Here is a 20,520-nt window from a genome sequence, read left to right as displayed (position 1 = left end):
ATAACAGAAAAATGGTAAAAAATTAAATAAAATAATAACAAGAAGAAAAAAAGTTACAGACCAAGGGTTAGGGTTAGAGGTTACAGTGACAGTTAGAAAAAATAATAACAATAAAAGAAAAATAAATAAATAAAAATTTAATAAAAAAAAAGTTACCGACCAAGGGTAAAGGTTAAAAGTAACAAAGGTAGTATATACAAATTAATGAAAAGATAAAGATACAATAAAATAAAGTTCAACCCGTGCAAAAATGTCCCTTCGTGCATTTTTGACACCTACCCGTTTATTTCATTGTTTGGATGTCGAGTATTAAATGTTTAAACGTTGACTGTTGAAGATTAAGTCAGTACGTGTACAATCTGAGCCAATCAAATGCGGTGACGTATTCAACTGATACAAACTGATGTAAAACTGATTACAGTAAACTGCCGCTTAGGTACGCACTTTGAACAGGGGTGTGTTTTGACTGGTTTCTTGTTTCCTGTGAACCCCTTGAAAAAAAAGAAAAGAAAAAAGAAAAAAAGATTCTTAAAATATCACAAAAAACGTTGTTTATTGACTTTGTTTTGGTTGTTTGATAAACTTTGAATAATGAATGTTGAATTTATAACACTGAAAGATTAAAAAGTTTCCTTAACAAAAAATGCTCGTTTTTGCCCAGCTGAAATAGATTTTAAATAAAATTTTAATCGTGACGTCAGAATGGGTAAAAGTTTTAAAGTAGCATTTTTTTCTAGGAAACGTTTTACTAAGATGCTCTTAGTTCCTATTATAAGTTGTTACTTAGTTTAAATAACCTTTTAATAAGTACTGTTTTTGAACTACTAAGTAAAATTTTACTTAAAAAATGTCAAATATAATCAATAAAGTTTTAATTTACTTAGTTTATGGTATATAATAATGTTGTGTGAAGCTTTTGTGTTTTGTTGTTTTTTAATAATGTTGTGTTTATACTTAGACATTTATATTTTTTGTTTATGTGTCAACCAACTGAGGTGAAGTTGAGATGTTTGCCGAAATAAATACTGGCTAAAACTGATCAAACGAGCGCAGACTACAATCTCACAACAAGCTGACAATGTCTGAGACGTTGGGCTGTGAATGATTTAGCTGTGTCATTTTTTCAACTTTACCCACAAACGGTCGCTTCAGTACTTCGTACTTAAGCCCGCTTGTTTAAGATCACAATAGCGGTTTCTCGCGACTATTCCTGCCTGATAAGTCCTAATAAGGACGAAACCGGTCGTAGGATTGTCTCGGATGCTGTTGTTGTTGATCTTGCGGTAAAGTTCATTGTTTATTATCGATTGCATAAAATATCTCAACTTTGTTGATGATGGCCGAAATAAATACTGGCTAAAATTGAATGTTTGTAATGACTGGATCAAAGTTATATAGAATTAGGAAGCAGATTTAGTTCAAATGTAAAAATCAAAAATGAAAAAATTAAACTTTAAGGAAAAAACAAACCACAAAAAACATAATTGTTATTGGGCTTACAATGTACTGACTGATAATTAATTTACAGCGACATATATAAAATCATAATGACCTAAATTAAATATATATGGTATTTTATAATTAATAAAATAATTAATTGGTAAAGTAGGAGTCGGCTGTTTAATTTAAATATCCCATACAGATATTTTATATATTTAATAAGTAAATTGTATTATATATGAAAGTTAAAATGTAAAACATCAAGGTAGTCATATGCTTAGTATAAACCTGCAGTAAAATACCTACTAGCTCTCTTTTTTATTCACCTTCCACATACACACATACATTCACTTAACATATATTAATATAATTATATATCCTAAGTAACATATAGAATTTCATTTATTATTTATATCTATTTCACACAAGTCACTTTCTATCCTCTGAAATTTCATATATTCGCTTTACCCTCCGACTATAATTCTTCACACCTTTATATGTTAAGTTCCAAGTTTAATTGGAAGCCTGTATTCAAATCACAGATAAACCGTGCTTTTTTACCTATTAAACCCAAGAGAGCTAGTAGGTTTTTTTGCTGCAGGTTTATACTTAGCATATGACTACCTTGATGTTTTACATTTTAACTTTCAAATATAACACAATTTACTTATTAAATATATAAAATATCTGTATGGGATATTTAAATTAAACAGCCGACTCCTACTTTACCAATTAATTATTTTATTAATAATAAAATACAATATATATTTAATTTAGGTCATTATGATTTTATGTATGTCGCTGTAAATTAATTATCGGTCAGTACATTGTAAGCCCAATAACAATTATGTTTTTTGTGCTTTGTTTTTTCCTTAAAGTTTAATTTTTTCATTTTTGATTTTTACATTTGAACTAAATCTGCTTCCTAATTCTATATAACTTTGATCCAATCATTACAAACATTCAATATATAATATTCATGTTACATCGAGTTTCTGTGGCTTTTGTTGCCTTCAGCGTCGTTGAGTTTTGTTGGATTTTATTGATTCACTAACTAATGCTTAATGTTTTATTTTTGTTCAAAATTGATTACATAAAAACAAAATTAATGTTCTTTACAATACAAATTAAATAGTTTAAATAACCTCATTTACATTGTGACTAGTGATGTACCGGACTCACTATCCGGGTCCGGGTCCGGCCGGATATTGCCATTTTTGTCTGATATCCGGATCCGGCCGGATTCTAATTTGAAAAAAAAGTCCGGATCCGGTTCCGGCCGGATTCTTATTTGAAAAAAAAGTCCAGGTCCGGTTCCGGCCGGATTCTAATTTGAAATAAAAGTTCAGATCCGGGTCCGGCCGGATCCTAACAGAGATCCGGCCGTACCCGGATCTAGTTAGTAAAAAAGAGCATACTGAAAATTATTTTTTCAAAAACAAACCCTGAGTAAATTAATAAGATTCATTTTCGTCAGTTAAAATTAACACCTACCGTGATTGGCTCATTTTGTACACGTGACTAATTTACATTTGTTTACATTTAAACTATGAAATAAAACTCTTTACATATGTTGTAAAGTTGAAAACTTTGGAATGAATACTTGCATTATTTACTGTTTAAAGTTGAGCTCAGAGAATATTTAGAGTTAAAACGGTTGAATGCACGAGCCAATGAGAATCATATGACGAAATGTTTCAAACTAAATACTGATGCAACAAAACATCAGAACATGACAGGCAGTTTATATGTAAGCAGTTAGTTAGTTTGGTGTGTAGCTTGAAGCAACAAAATATTTTGAACGTTTTTGTGAATGCTTATTGTAAGTATAATAAAAATGGAGTTTTTGATAGACACCAACGTTTTATTACTATATTTTTACGGTAATTTAATGGATGTTAATCAAAAACTTAAATCTTAAAAAGACTGTACATAAGCTAAAAACAATCATGACATCATTAAAAACAAGTTTGTGATCAAAAATTAGTAAAGTTTATTACTGATTGTTTTTAAACAAATGATGATCACAAAGATGACACAGAAGATCACAAAGATGACACAGAAGATCCCTGAAGAACTTTCATGATCTCCCCTTGGGATTGGAGCTGATTTAGCATCAGCTCTGTAAAACCTTTGCCGACCACCACTGCCTTGTGGTTGCTTTTGGCTAAGCAAAGGCTTCGGGAGTAAACCCTGAGGAAAAATCAGACATGGTAAAGTCTTAAACACGGGGGTAGAGGAAACTCCGAAGAACTGTACTTCTATTCCTCTAGGAGATACAAAACTCTGATCAAAAAGCCGTAGTCGGAGCCACGTAGGCGGTCTGACTTTGTATTCAATGTCATTCCGGCAGCTCCTGCGACAATGATGAATCTTGGCTGTATCAGCTTTGCTGTTTCGCTGAGCTCTTCTCACTGTGGAGAGTGAGATCCTGCTGCATGGGCAACAGCTGGAATCTCAATGTTATGCCCTGGCTTTGTGCTTTGTGTACTCCAGCTTCGCAGGTTTTTTGCGAAGACACAACACGGAATACGGCAGTTACCGGTGATAAGCCTAATCCTGTTTAGCGAAAGGATGGGCGCCAGGGGTCGTATTCGTCGGTAGGAGGATTTTTTTAGTTCCACTGAACAACCACCGCCTGCCTTAAGCTGAGCAGCCCTCAGCCAATAAGGTGTTGTTCCGCCACAGTTTACCTTCCTCATTGGGTGAATGATCGGACTGCAATAGTTACAGGGGAATCTCTCTTCTTGCGATTGCTGGTAAAGTTTTTGCAAGAGTGGTTCTTCCTCGTATTCAGAAGCTGGCTGAAAGAGTATATCCTGAGTCTCAATGTGGATTTAGATCTAAAAGATCTACAACCGACATGATTTTTTCTGTACGTCAGTTACAAGAGAAATGTAATGAGCAGAACATGTCTTTGTACATCGCTTTCATTGACCTCACTAAAGCCTTTGACTTGGTAAGTAGAGAAGGACTATATGCTATACTGCTGAAAATTGGATGTCCTCCAAAATTATTCAATATTGTGAAGTCTTTTCATACAAACACAAGGGCAACCATTCAATATGATGGTAGTGTATCTGATTCATTTGAAATCAAAAGTGGGGTAAAGCAAGGCTGCGTACTTGCTCCAACTTTGTTTGGAATCTTCTTTTCGATGCTATTAAAGCATGCTTTTAATTCATTAACTACTGGAATCAAGCTTCATTCAAGAACTGACGGACACCTTTTCAACCCTTCAAATCTAAGAGCTAAGCGAAATCTGAAGAAAGTCACCATACGTGATCTTTTATTTGCTGACGATGCTGCACTCGTGGCTCACTCTGCCCAAGACCTGCAGACACTGCTGAATCAGTTTTCTTCGGCATGCTCGGATTTCAGCCTTACTATAAGCCTTAAGAAGACTAAAATTCTAAGTCAAGGAACAAATATTTTACCATCAATCAAGATCAATTGTAAGGATATCGAGAATGTAGATAATTTTGTATACCTTGGCTCAAATGTTTCGTCAAACGCATCATTGGACAAAGAAATAAATAGTCGCATTGGCAAAGCATCAGGCACTTTCGCTCGCTAGACTGCAAGAGTTTGGGATAACCAAAAGCTAAGCATTCGAACAAAGGCTAACGTTTACCGTTCCTGTGTCTGCAGTACTCTGCTTTACGGTAGCGAGACATGGACGTTACCTAGCGTACAGGAGAAGAAAATCAATACCTTCCACCTACGATGCCTTCGTCGCATCCTTGGAATTACATGGCAGCAAAAGATCACCAATGAGGAAGTATTGAGACGTACTGGTCTTACCACTATGTACTTTACCCTCAGTCAGCGCAGGCTTCGCTGGCTCGGTCATATCCTGAGAATGAATACTGAGCGGATCCAAAAGTTTCTATTGTATGGCGAGTTGGTCGTTGGCAAACGAAACCGAGGACGTCCAAAATTACGTTTTAAGGATGTATGCAAGCGCGACCTAAAAAGCTTGAACATTGGAACTGATGATTGGGAGTTGCTTGCAAATGACCGTGCCAAATGGAGATCAACTATACACAAAAGACTGCAAGAAAGAGAAAAGGAATATTTTAGAAAAACGAAGAAGAAGATGAAGAAATAAGAAGCAGAATGAATTTAATTGTTTTTTTTTTTTTTAAACATGTAATTTTTTTTTTTTTTTCTTCTCTGTGCACAACACGCATCGCCGATCTCGGCTGATAGCGGGCCTTATTATTATTGTAAGTAGTGTTTTGTTTTAAAAGTGAATATTTCAACAGGTGTTCAATTGTTTAAATATTTAATCCAGGTTTATAGTTTATTAAAAATTTTACAGTTTCTTGTTTACTAAAAGTTTTATTTAATTTTTAGTTTTTTGTTTTAAGTCTTTTGATATAGATTTAAATAGCTTCAAGTTTTTAAAGTGCTACTAAAGTAATTAATAATTTTGTATATGCTAGTATTTCTTGCTGTGTTTTATATAAAAGATTCATCACTCAAAACTGTCGTGTCTGATTATAGAAAGTAGTCTCAGTTAGAATTTAGTACTTGTTAGATATTAATTAAATAAGGTAGGATTTAATTATGATGAGTAGTACTAATAAGTTAAGTGTACCACAATCAGTCCACAACTTTACTACAAAATTGTCAACCTTTGCTAGCTGTTCTACTGATTATTAGATTAAAGTAATGTTTTCAGTTTTTAAAAACCTCATTCTGACTCAGGCTTGTTTATACTCACTCTAGCTAGTTTTATTGACTTAAACAGTGGCAACCCTGCTAGTTTGAAAATTTTTGGGAATTTTAGAAAATTTTGGACTGCCTCAGGCTAGTTTAGTTTTTTATAAAAACTCAGACTAGTTCGCTTTTAGATTTTGAATGAGTTTGAGCTGATCCAGTTTTCAATATTTTGTAATTTTCTAGTGTATTTTGTTCAAGAACTTGATTTCAGATTTTTAATTGGAAATAACAACTAAACTTGTAAACCTTGTGGCTAGCTGTTCTACTTATTATTAGATTAAAGTTCTTTTTTTTCAGTTTTTAAAAACCTCATTCTGACTCAGGCTAGTTTATTCTAGTGATGTACCGGACTCACTATCCGGGTCCGGCCGGATATTGCCATTTTTGTCTGATATCCGGATCCGGCCGGATTCTAATTTGAAAAAAAAAGTCCGGATCCGGTTCCTGCCGGATTCTAATTTGAAAAAAAAAATCCGGATCCGGTTCCGGCCGGATTCTATTTTGAAAAAAAAGTCCGGATCCGGGTCCGGTACATCACTAATTGTGACGTAATTATTAGTTGTAACAAATGTAATTTTTTCGTTAGTTAACGACAGTAAATTTTGATTTAGTTATCTTTCCTATTAACGTGAGTTGTTTGTTTATATTATATTATGTTTACAGTAAATTTGTTGTGTAATTTAGCTTACTTTACTTATTTTTACTTATTTCAGACTTTATAATCATAAATATCATATAAATATCAGTCGGATTTAATATTAAGTATTTCACCTATTAATAACTATTATCTGTAGAAAATATCTTATTTTAATGAAAACATGTATACACCTACATTATTCTATGCTTCTATTCTCTCATTACAGTAATTATTTTTTACAGAACCCAGTTGAAGTGTGTTGATTCGTTGACACACAGAAATATGTTGGTAGAATAAAGGAAGATTACTGTATAAAGTAGGTATGTATATTTGTTTATTAAAAATAAGAACAAATGCTATAGATTATTTTAGATTAATAGATATTAATAGATACAATATACAATGTTAAATCCGACTGTTTTAAAACTATATATTATTTGTTATTATTAAAAGTAAAGATTATTTTATTTGAAGAAAAACCACCGGTTGTGTACACAGCTGTTTGAAATATCACGTGTTTTGTTTAGTAATTGTTTACTATCTTCTGCTAATATTGCTATTCGTTCAAGGTTGCATATTTTACAGATCTTACTCGCACCACCGATATTATTGTTGGCGTGGTGAAAGATGCTCCATTCCATTTCTAGTTGTGTACACGACTGACGGTTCTTTATCAAATAATATCTTGCCGCTTTCTCACCTTTCACGTTAACTTTTCTTTCACATGAACACACAAACACTTACTTCATATGTATTAATATAATTGTATATCTTAAGTTAAAACATATTTTCTATTCATTTATTTTTTTATATATTTACTTTTATACATGTTACTTTTTATTTTCCAACATGGTTTTTTGCTCTTACTCAACTATATATTTTTCATGTTCGTTTGTGTGTTAAGTTCCAAGTTTAATTGGAAGCCTGTATTAAAATCACAGATAAATCGTGCTGTTTTACCAACTACGCCCAATAGATTGATTGATGAGAGGATTTTTTTACTGCAGGTTTATACTTGGCACATAAACACCTTGTTATTCTAAATTTTTACATTCATATTAAACACAAATTCGTAATTTATATTTAAAGCTTCTGTAAAAGATGTTTAATTTAAACAACCGACTGCTCTTTTCTGAAGTAATAATTAATTATTTTACTTCATATGTAATGTTTATGCAGTTTAAGTCAAAGTGTTTTTATGTATAGTGCAATAACTTAAATATTGGTCAGGATTTTTATTGCTTAATAACAATTTTAGCTTTTGTGCTTTGGTGCATTTCGGGTCTGCGTGTAAAATGCTTAAGTTTTAAAACTTAAATTTATTATTTTAAGTTGTATCTAACTTTACTTTTTTTAAATTCAGATTTAACCATTATAAACATCTTAGAAATATGTATTACCCAAATTTCTATAGCTTTAATTACCTTCAACTATAATTAAATTATTTCGCGGCACTTCAGCTTAGATTTATTAATTAATTTATTGATTCAGTAAATAATGTTAGTTGTTTTACTCCTTTTTATTTACAGTATATTACTTATTATGTATGTAAAACAATTGTAAAAAAAATTAATTTAAGTGCATGACTGCTTTTTTCCAAACACAAAGAATAATTTATCTACCTTGCAATGGAAGGTAAATGAATTTCTTAATGTAATGTATTGGAACATATTATTGTTACATAATTATTAAATATTTTTTTGAATGTTTAACGACGATTTAATCTTATGAAATAGTATTTCTACAACTTTCATGTGTGTGCTTTATATTTTGATTTGTAATTTTATTTGGTGTTTTACTTTATCATAACTTAAATTTATTAATTACAAATATTATATAGTTTTAAAAGAGTCGGATATAACATTATATATTGTACCTATTATCAACCATTATTCTACAATAATCTATAGTATTTATTCTTATTTTTTATAAACAAATATACACACCTACTTTGTTTTCTATTCTTTCCTCACAGTATTTATTTTTTTACAGAGCTTCGTTGAAGTATGTTAACTTGTTAACACACATAAACATGTTTCAGTTAAATAAAGAAAGAGTTATGTTTAAATTTGTTATTATTATATTTAAAAACTAATTTTATTTTATATGTGTTAAAAACTGACTTATACTTTATAAATAGCTTTTTAAGCCAATTTTAGTTTTTGTAAAGAAAATGTTAGTCCTCCTACTATGCCTATGTGTGGTAACCTATGAGTTATATAAGCCATGACAATAAAACTAGACTGATTTACAACTTCAACAGCTACCCCAAAGACAAACAGCTCGTTTGCAGCAGAAACAACTAGTAAAAAGTCTGGGGACAATCTGACATCAGATAGTACACCAGAGAAATTTAATCATTGGATTTAGATCTATCAGCAACCATTAATTTCTTCGTTAAAAAAATAGTATGAATATATAATAAAATGTTATAAATAAAAAGCTTGCTAAAAAAGTTAAAATTCATAAAACCTAACTCTGGGAACTATTCTTAAAGCAGGATAGTAACTTTCATCTTTTTCCTTTACCCTTGCACGAGGATAAAAACTATTTACAGAGCTTCTGTATTTGTGTTCTTCTCTCCTTTTTTTCTCAAGTAGTTCTTGATAAGTCTCATCAATCATATTTTTCTTCTTCCTAGAGTAATCGTCAGCTTCCTGTCGCGTTCTCAGCGCATAAGCATCCGCTTCAATTTTTCCCTGTAGCTTTGAAGCGTAAACGTCTAATTCTCGCTGCTTAAGTAACACATAGTCATCGACCTTATTAAAATTGGTTATAATACTTTGAGCTTCATGATTTTTGTCAGGTACGTTAGGTGGTAAAAGATGATTGTCGTCGCCTTTCAATTGATTCTGGCTTATTTCTTTTCCCTACAAAATAGCATAAACAATTAACTCTTAATTACTTTTTTAAATAGTGATCTACTAGATCCAAGATACGAATCCGTCCGGATACTATAAAAAAAGGAACCAAATCCAATTATTTAAAACAAATTAAAATAAACTATTCAAAAAAAACTATACATTTCAAAAACAATCACATTAATTTTATAACAAAAAGTTCTATGGAAAAAAAAATTAAACAAGTGGGGTGAAGTTTATTGTCTATTGCCGTTTAAAATAGTATTAACTGACTTAAATTTTTTAGTATTACATATTAAATAATAAACTTTAAAAAAAGGGTATTTAAAAAACAGAAAAAACTTTACATAAATAGTTTTTTAGGAATTATTAAAAATGCAAAGAAATCATGGTAAAATCTCAAAATGTACTTAAGTCTTACTTGTTCGTTATTGTTAAATAATTCATTTTTAAGTGCAGGTTCCTTTATGTTTAAAGAATTTTCGGAATGTATAATATTTGGTGATGCTACTTTTGAAATGGTTTTTAACTTCAAACGATTTTCAGACTTGTGATATTCGTAGTACGGGTTTTCTGTATTTTTTTCGTTATCTTTCATCAAATATTCTTTGTATTCACGATTTCTTTCCTTTCTTAGTTTTTCCTAAAACAGAAAACGTTTGTACACATAGACTAAGCAACATAAAAAATATATAAAAAACAATTATAAAAATTATTTAAAGTACAAAATCATGAAACCTGAGCACTTTTGTGATCTCTTATTGGCAAACTCATACCAAGATCTGAAGTTTGAGTAGCAAGTATACTTTTCTGTAATGAACTCATTACTTTGTTCTGAGAATTAAAAATATTTGACTAAAAATAAAAATTCAATATCAAAATGAAAATTTAATTTGTGTCTTGATTAAAACACATGAAATAAAATAGATATAAACTATAACAATCAAACTGCGCAGTACTTTTTCTTTATTGAACTTATACATGTTTATGTGTGTCAAACGAGTTAACACACTTTAACGGAGTTCTGTATAAAATATAAATAGTGCAAGGAAATAGTAGAAGGTAAAGTAGATGAAATGTGTTAAATTTATAAATTTATTAATTATATTTTTTCTAAATTTATAACAGTTAGATTATATATTAATATTGTATCTAATAGTAACTGTAATCTATAGTGATCATGCTTAAATTTAATATATACACATACTCACCTACTTGGCTTTCTATTCTTTGCTTGCAGTATTTATATTTTTTAAAGAACTCCGTTGAGTGTGTTAACTCGTTTAAAACACAGAAAAATATGTCATTTCAATAAAGAAAAAGTACTGCGAAAATTGTTTTTTATTAATCATTCCAGCAAACTTGCTTTGCTGGGATCTTTATTAACAAACGATCAGCTTGGAATTCAGAATATTTGTAAATAATATCATTTACAATTTACAATATAAACAAAATAAAACATTATTCCATTGTTTTAATCAGGAACATTAAAAACTATCAATTTTTTTACCTGATAAAATGTATAAAAAATACTATACTAGGTAATTAAAAATAATTGTAGATTTTTTTATTAAAACATAACTGAAAAAATAAATACTTTTAAACTTTGTTAGTATGCAAGATTTAAACATAAAGTAGTTTTAACAAACTATATTAAATAAATTGTTAAACAGCTTTTTTCCGATGCATAACTTATTCAAAAAATATAACAACACACATATCATTGTAATGAGTCCCTACCTAATGAGTATTACCATAAAAAGTGAATTGTCAAAAAAAGACATGAAAGAACAAATTGCACTTTTTAAACACAAATCATCATCATCAATCATTAGTTGTTGCAAACTAATATAAGCAGCAGTCAGTTGACAATTAATTAAGTAGAAACAGAAAAGAAATGAGCTAATTTAACTCACAGGTTTATCTGAATTTGACAGTTTTGCTTCAGTTTGATACAGATTTTGAATTTGTGAACTGTCAACTGTTTTTGATTTTGTACAGACAATTTGACAGTTCTGCTTTGGTTTCAAATAGATTTGGAATTTGAATGTCCACTGCTTTGGATATTGTACAGGCAATTTGATAGTTTTGCTTTCAATAAGCTTAATTTTAATTGCTAAACAGTTTCGGTTAAAGCTTTTTTAGTGTATTGCCAATTCATTTTTATATCAATACAATTTTTATTATTCTAAAAGCTTTTTGTTGTAATAAATTAAGGCCATAGGGGGGTCCTACATTTTTTTTTACAAAAATTAACTTTGGCTTTTATATGAAAGCTTTAAATACAAACTACAAGCCTGTTATTGTAGAATTTAAAAATATCATTTAACTTTTGAGATATTGGAACTTTAATACAAAGTTTCCGATACAAACGTATGGACCGCAAGTTTTTTGGGGTCAATTTTCTTGGAAATTTAAAAATTCATTAAAATCTATCTCCTCCTTCATTTTTCAAGCAATTTTCTTCAAATTTTCAGGAAATGTTTCTTATATTAACAGAAAAAAACGTCACATTAGAATTTTAATAATGTAAAAAAATAAAAAATTTATCACAAAAATTAAAAATAATGCTTTTTTTTCAAAAAAAAACTTTTACAAAATTAAGGTAATATCACTTGATGGGCTAGTTTCAAGAGTGAAGACCAGTTAGCTGTATTAAATAAGTAATTCTGGCAAGACAATTATTTTACAAAAATCAATAGCAAAATCAGCGACATTGCACTAGGAATGGGAAATAACTACAGTAGTAAGTTAAACAGTACTGGCATGCAACATAATGATTGTTCAAAAAGTTATGATCAATCAAATTTTATTCATCCACCAGTTTATTGTCAAGTGGCCTCATATAGTTACATTATGAATCAAAGGATTGCTGAATTAGAGAACAATTTGAAGACAGATGAAAGCAAAGAGACGAACTTTTTTTTTGAGGAGTATTGGAAATTCAATAAAATTTTAATATAAATGACAATTACAAAATTCTTACTGCAGTCTAGCCAGCAAAGGATATAAAAAACTATCAGGCCATTACTGAAGGAAACAAAAAGTGCTATGAAACTTTAAAATAATTTTTTGTGCAATAACAATAATTAATTTAGCAGATTTTTTAAGCAAAAACCAGAATGGTCAACAGTGAGTGGCTTATCCTTAAAAAATGAAGTGAAAAGTGGGAGACAGAGGTTAATAAAAGGTAATAAATTAACAAAATTTCTCATTTGCATCTGGCCCCAGAGAGTTGAAGAACAAAATTTTAAAAAAGTTGCTTCTGGATATTGAAAACCTAATGCAAGAATATTTGTGACATTAAAGTACAACAAAGGAAAATTGAAGCAAAAAAAATTAATACTGGGGAAGTCCCAAGAAACAGTTATTGTGGCAACCCTGCATAATTCATAAATGTCAAAGTTTTACTACGAAAATATATGTTTTTTGAAAACTATTTTAAGTTTAAATACATATTACAAATTAAATAAAAATACTAATAATTATAACTCACTTTATTGAGTGATTTAATGTAATCTTTATGACGTTCTCTATTCAAATCATTTCTAAAATTCTTGTAATCTTCACCTAGCTTTAATAGCTTGGGAGTTGACGGACGTTTTATTGCATGAACTGGATTTGTGTCCACAAATGCTTTAGAGGATGTATTTTTGTAAACTAAGTCATCATCCTGATAAAAAAAGAAAGTTGCTATTAGAGAATTTTGTGTTGCTATACTTCATTTATATTAATAATAAAAGGCCGGCTATCAGTCAAGATTGGCTATGAGTAATTGTGCACAAAGAATAAAAACAAATGATAATAATAAATTAAAAAGCACAGTGATCAATAAACATAACAAACAGATAATAAATAAAAAGTAAAAACAAATAAAAATAAAAAATGAATAAAATCTATTCTGCTTCTCATTTCTTCATCTTCTCTGTTTTCTTAAAGTATTCTTTTTCCATTTCTTCCATTCTTTTATGTACAATAGATCTCCATTTGGTGCGGTCATTTGCAAGCAACTCTAGTTCATCAGATCTTATATTCAAGCTTTTTAGGTCACGCTTGCATACGTCCTTAAAAAGTAGTTTTGGACAACCTTGGTTGCGTTTGCCAACAACCAACTTGCTATACAATAGAGATTTTAGAATTCGCTTTACTGAGCTCAGCATCTGTCTTCAGAACATGACCAAGCCAGCAAAGCCTGCGCTGACTGAGGGTAAAGTACATGGTGGTGAGACTAGTATGTCTCAAAACTATCTCGTTGGTGTTCTTTTGTTACCATGCAATTCTAAGGATGCAATAAAAGCATTGTAGGTGAAAGGTATTAGTTTTCTTCTCCTGCAAGCTAGACAACGTCACTGTTTCACTACTGTATAGCAGAGTACTGCATACACAAGAACGATAAACGTTAGCCTTTGAGCAAATGCTTAACTTTTGGTTATCCTAAACTCTTGCAGTCAAACTAACAAAAGTGTCTAAGGCTTTACCAATGCGACTATTTATTTCTGTGTCCAATGATGCGCTTGGTACAACATTTAAGCCAAGGTATACAAAGTTTTTTACATTTTTAATATCCATTCCATTGATTTTGATTGATGGTAAAGTATATGTTCCTTGACTTAGAACTTTAGTCTTCTTAAGACTTATAGTAAGGCCAGAATCTGAGCATGCCAATGCAAACAAACTCAGTAGTGTATGCAGGTATTGGGAAGAGTAAGCCACGATTTCAACATTATCAGCAAAGAGAAGATCACGTATTGTGAAAATCTTCAGATTTGCTTTGCTGTTAGACTTGCAAGATTGAAAAGTCGTCCATCAGTTCTTGTATGAAACTTGATACCAGTTGTTGATAAACCAAAAGCATGCTTTAGTAGCATTGAAAAGATAATTCCAAACAGAGTTGGAGCAAGTACGCAGCCTTGCATTACCCCACTTTTGATTTTAAATGAAACAGAAACACAACCATCATATTGGATGAATGTCCTTGTGTTTGTGTGAAAAGACTTCACAATGCTAAATAAATTTGGAGTACATCTAATCTTCAGCAGTATAGCAAATAGTCCTTCTCTACTCACTAAGTCAAAGGATTTAGTAAGGTCAATAAAAGCAATGTATAAAAGTATGTTCTGTTCATTACATTTCTCTTGTAACTGGCGTACAGAAAATATCATGTCAGTGCTAGATTATTTAGACCTAAATCCATATTGAGACTCAGGATATACTCTTTCAGCTAGCAAGAGTCAAAGAAGAGTTACTCTTGCAAAATATTTACCAGCAATCGCAAAAAGAGAAAACTCCTGTAACTATGCAGTCCGATCTTGAACTTTTTTTCTTATATAAGGTTATGACCTTAGCATCATGCATGTCTTGTGGCACCATACCTTCCTCCAATTTTTAACTGAAATTCATAGTAGGTGAGGTTATAAGCATGACTTACAACTGTGAACCAAGACCTCTAGTATGCCGTCACTGCCTGGAGCATTCTAAAGAGCCATCATACCAATGGCTTTACTGAACTCTTCATTAGTTGGTTTGCAATCCAGGTCATCCATGCTGTTAAGTGCATCATCAGTAATAATATTCTAAGGAGAATATAGAAGGGAAAAGTATTGAACCCATATTCCCAATTGTTCATTCCTATTGTGTAAGATTTCTACTGTTTTTGAGGTGATGTCTTATTTGTTGGTCTAACTGCTTTTCTTATTCCTCATTAAACTGATTTGATATCTCCTCTGTCAGCAGCATCTTGAATACAAGCACTAGCTTTTAACCAAAACTCAGTAGCGCACTTCCTAGCTGTTCTTCAAAAGTTTTTTAAAGCTTTACAAAGTCTTTTTTAACCCATGAAACTTGGGTCATGTTGATAATCAACATAAGATATTGCTTTATCTTTAATAGAGGAAGTAACGCATTGATTTTTTCTTCAAACCAGTCTTTGTTGGTATGTTTGTTCTTTCCAAAAGATTTCAAGGCATTCTGGTAAATACATTTTTGTATCCTAGACCAAGACTCAGAAGCAGATGTGTCCAAAGGAGAGACAGATGGCAACAGAGCTGAGAACCTTTTAATACTTTCCTTATCATGCATTTCTTCATACTTCGATACTTGGCAATTATAAAAATTCTTACTTAAATGAGTTAAGGAAGTTGCCAATCTTAGAGACTAAAAAATCTGTGGCCCTGAATAAACGTTTAATTTGATAATCAGTAACTACTAGTGCTTTATTATTGCTTGTTTTATTACATTTGTGTTTTAAAACTGTATTTTTTTACTGACTTCTACAATTATTTTAAGAAACTGGAGCCAGCAGAATACTCATTACTCTATAAAGTACTGCTCGCAAGCAACTTTATCTAGTAAAGTTAGCGCATTACTTATAAAAGGCTGTCAACCCCTGTTTTAGATAAAAGAGACCCCATTGCTATGTTATCAATCAAATAATAAAAATATTATTCAAACAGAACTCTACTTTAAAGTGATCACTTTATTAAATAACTATAACTGTTTGATTAACAACTGATTTTTCTAGGTTGTATAATGTTTCTGCAAAAGTTTAAGGTACTTTTGTGAAAAAACTTTTCACAAAAAAAACAAAATAAATGCATTATTAGCTTTAAAATGTTTTAAATATTAAACGAAATAGAAAAAGAATTTTTAACAGTATATTTTAGTTTATATATACAATTGGTGCATTTTTTTTAGTTATTTTTGACTTTCTAAAATTAAAAAAGTTGGGCATTAAAAACTCAAATATCAGTAATGGACTTATACTGTAAATACCTGAAGAAGATTGGTTAAAAAATGAAGGATAAAATAGATTTTTAGTTAAATTATCTTTTTTATTTCATTTTTGGTTTGTGCCTTTCCTAAGGTACCTATTAAGGGTATAAGAGGGTTACACCTTTTTAATAATTTAGTCTTATTTTATTGAGTTTTAATAAAGCTACATGTTGCTTTTTACAATTTTTTCAAACTCAAAATAGTTTTCAAGATATAGTTGGTAGAAGTCAGAGACTTCAATAGGTTCCTTATGGGAGAGGCAAACTTAAACAGCAAATAACTAGAAACCATTAAAAATCTATCTTCTCCTATGTTTTTTGAGATAACTACCTCTAACTTTTAGGGTATGTTCCTTGCAATATTTAGAAAATTCTGTCTAAACAGAATTTTTTAAAATTAAAAAATAAAATTTTATGAGAAAGAAACAAAAAAAAACAAGTTTTAACTGAACTTTTTAAATATTGCAAGGAACATTTCCTGAAAGTTTGAGGTATGTATTTGTCTTAAAAAACGTAGGAAAAGATAGATTTTTAGTGAAATAATCTTTTTTTGCCGTTTTAGTTTGGGCCTCCCATAAGGAACCTATTGTTGCCTCCAACTTTGACCTGCTATATCTCAAAAACTATTTTGAACTTTTAAAATCAGTAAAAAGCAACCTGTAGATTATTAAAAACTCTATACAATAACATCAAATTGTGAAAAAAGTGATTTACCCTCCCCCCTACAACCTTAAGCTTGCCAACTTTGATTACTTATATATCATTAGTTACTTTAAATTTTAATAAGCAGTTAAAAATGTCCGATAGCTAAGATAAATTGTACAAGATAAGACCAACTTGTAAGAAAACCCCCCTTCCTTATGCTCTTTAAGTAGTTTTATAGTAATCATTTTCTTAAATATTCTAAAAGCATAATTTTAGTATTGTAAGTTTTTATCATTGGTTTGTTTTAGTATAACTTTAAATCTTATAATTTTTAGCAATAAACAGCAATGTTTCTTCAGCATTAAAATTTATAATTTCTAAGTTTTTATTTTAAACTCGGTCATTTTATACTTAATAAACTTTTTAACATTTTGTCTTAAATATAAATTTGTTAAGTTTTAGTTGAAAGTGCTTAATTTTAAATATTTAATAATTAACTGTGTGCTGTTATACTTTTTTTTTAAATAAATAGTAGAAATAACATACAATTAAGATTGACAAACAATATATATGGTAGAAACGTGTTGCACAATTTTGTTAACTTTTGCAGGGAAATTTTACCTGGTTGATATGTTGTTGTTGTAACATATCATACAATGATAGATTGGTTAAACTTGTATTGGGGTCTCTAGAGTATAGAAGATAGAAATTTGATTTATTTATGCTTTATGAAATTATTAACGGCAAATATAAGGCTTTTTTCAGTCTTTTTTTTTTGTTTTTCCCACAATCAATGAGGAAATTATAAAATATAAAATGTAAAAATAATTTTAACAACAGTCAGTGGCAAGGTTCATTTTTAAAGATCAAAGACTATCGGGAACAAATTACCACAGGCTGTAGTATCGTGTTGTGTGAGAGGATAGAACATTTTTGCTTGAAACTAAAAAGAATTAATTAAAGAAATTGGGCAGCTTATTGGCCCCAATCCTAGCCAATTGGTTTGTAGCATCAAAAGAAAATTACCAATCACAAACAAATTTAAAAACAAAACCTCTATTCTACACAAGGTATGTAAATGATATATTTGTAGTCACACAAAACCAAACTGAACTAACAAACTTCTATCATGAAATGAATACTCTACACCCAAACTTAGAATTCATTTTAGAAAGATCCGTTGACAGAAAACTACTGTTTCTTGATACTGAAGTAAAACAAATATTAAACCAACTACACACAAATGTGTACAGAAATCCAACAGACACAAGTCTAATAATGCAATATACTAGTATTTGTCCTAAATCTTGGAAACTTGGTTTAATAAACTTCAATCTAAACAGAGCACTTAATATATGCTCAAATTATACCATTTTTCAAGATGAACTTACAAAAATTAAAAACTTATTACTCAACAATCAGTTTCCAAAAGCCTTATAGAGTCAAAAATTAACAAATTTCTTGGAGCTCACAAAATCAACAATTTAACATTTAAACAAAATGAAAATATTAACACAAAAAATGAAAAGAAAACAGAAACTGAAAACTACTCTTACTTTACAGCAGTTTATGTAGGTAGTTGTTCAATAAGATTCCAAAAGCAAATAACATCCATATTTCAAAAACACAACATATAAAACAGGCCTACACCAGCAAAATAGTTTCTGACTACTTCAGCAACAAAAGTAAATGCTCTGAAGTATTTGACGCAAATGTTATATATAAATACACCTGCTCTGCAGATCAGAGCATCTCTTACATTGGAGAAACATCACAGCAAATATTCTGACAAATTACAGACCACTACGGAACAGATAAAAACAGCGCAATATTTGAACATCTTTTTAGTTGTACACCCTGTCAAAACTCTGACATGGTTAAAAACTTTAAAGTTTTGAAACAATGTAAGCAAAGCGAACTCTGCAGCCTGGAATCAATATTGATTGAGGAAGAGCGACCTAATTTAAATACGCAAGTAGCATTAAATGGAAAAACAGAATTATTAACAATCCATTAATAAACATACATTTACTTTAGTTTTACTAGCTAAATCTCTAAATTTTGAATTTATTCATACGTCATAATTAAAAAAAATTTTTTGAGCTACCAAAAATTTTTTCTAATTTCATTTAAAATTTATCACTTGAGAATGAAACTTGTATAGTTTTGAAAACCTTTGTGTAATAAAATATAAAGCAAAATAAATAATCCATTGATATTAAAATGCAAATGGTATATAAATAAAAAGAATTAATTTAAATAGTATAAATATCAGTAACTTTTCACAAAAACAAAACAGAAAAACAAATAAATATAGGTTTGTATAATATTTATCTCATCTAAATTAGCTACCAATTTCTTCATTTTTCTACTTGTAATTTTAATTAGTTTTATTTCCCTACGCCTCCCCTTGACAGAATGTTAATTTCATTTTATAAATTTTGTACAAATAGGTTTGTAAGTCTTAAGTTAATGTCTTTTATATCAATCAAATAAGTATCAATGAGTTTTTAAAATTATAACTATGTTTGATGTTTTGCTTATGTCTATTTTTTGTTGAACATAAATGTTTCTATTTTAATTTTTCTCATTGTGTGTCCAGTTTAAGTTGCTCAGGTTTTAATGCCTGAGTCCAAAATTGCACAATAAAGAATAATAATTATAATGATACAAAAGCAATTCTTATTATATTTGTTTAATATTTGATACTATTTTAATCAGAAAGAATACATCTAAAATACTTAAAAACAATACACTTCAAGATGTACTTTTTCTTCAGTAATTCTTTACGCTAACTTTTATTTTAAAATTATAATCATAAATTGACATTTACTAAACTTGGTCTGCATTTAAACAAATTGTAAATAAAAAATCATTAAAAAAAGTGATATAATTTGTCAGACAAATTAAACATACCTTCTGCTTGTATAAGTCTCTCTCAATATTTTTTTCTCTTGGAACTGAAACCTTATTATTGAATATTTCTTTTTCTTTAGCAATGATAGCTTTTTGTTGCTCAACAAAAATGTCAACATTATCATTAGTCATTATCTTAAGATTTATAATTTATTTATTACTGGTAAATGGTTTTGGTTGACTAAAGCAAGATCATACAAGTTAAGTAATTTTGTTTATCAAATGTTTTTTCTTTTTCTGCAAAAACAAATAGTCATTGAAAAAATTCAAAGTATAATAAAATGAACAGATAAAGATTTAAACTTTAAGTAACTCATACAAGTTTAAGTTTTACAGATTTTTAGTGATTTCTACTAATTTGCAGTTTTAGTTTTCCTTAGGTTCCTGCAGTTCCTTTAGGAAACATATTGTAATCTGACTTTAACCAGCTTTATCTTTAAAGTTATTTTAAGTTTTTTAAATCCAGAAAAAGAAACTTGTAGCTTAGTTGACACTCTACAAGATAAAATCAGGTTGTAAAAAT

At 29.7% G+C, this 20,520-nt stretch overlaps 1 protein-coding gene across 6 annotated transcripts in view; it reads right to left on the bottom strand.

The window, feature by feature from the left end:
• The window catches only part of LOC145833885 (centrosome and spindle pole-associated protein 1-like), an 86,344-nt gene extending 66,115 nt beyond the window's left edge, over positions 1 to 20,229 (bottom strand). For 5 of the 6 annotated variants that reach the window (XM_082941125.1, XM_082941127.1, XM_082941129.1 and 2 more), the window contains exons 1-5: positions 19,998 to 20,229; positions 13,163 to 13,339; positions 10,405 to 10,500; positions 10,088 to 10,309; positions 9,278 to 9,675 (exon numbers count right to left, since the gene is read on the bottom strand). In XM_082941125.1, coding sequence (XP_082797251.1) covers positions 9,278 to 9,675; positions 10,088 to 10,309; positions 10,405 to 10,500; positions 13,163 to 13,339; positions 19,998 to 20,129 — 1,025 coding nt within the window. In that variant the 5' untranslated portion in view covers positions 20,130 to 20,229. The remainder of the gene's footprint in view (positions 1 to 9,277; positions 9,676 to 10,087; positions 10,310 to 10,404; positions 10,501 to 13,162; positions 13,340 to 19,997) is intronic. The other variant, XM_082941128.1, reaches the window with a different exon arrangement.
• Between the last annotated feature and the right edge of the window lie 291 nt (positions 20,230 to 20,520).

This window comes from Thalia democratica, chromosome 4 (genome assembly GCF_965202585.1).
Source record: "Thalia democratica chromosome 4, ktThaDemo2.hap1.1, whole genome shotgun sequence".
Lineage (NCBI taxonomy): Eukaryota > Metazoa > Chordata > Thaliacea > Salpida > Salpidae > Thalia > Thalia democratica.
This window is presented reverse-complemented; position numbering and strand designations above follow the sequence as displayed.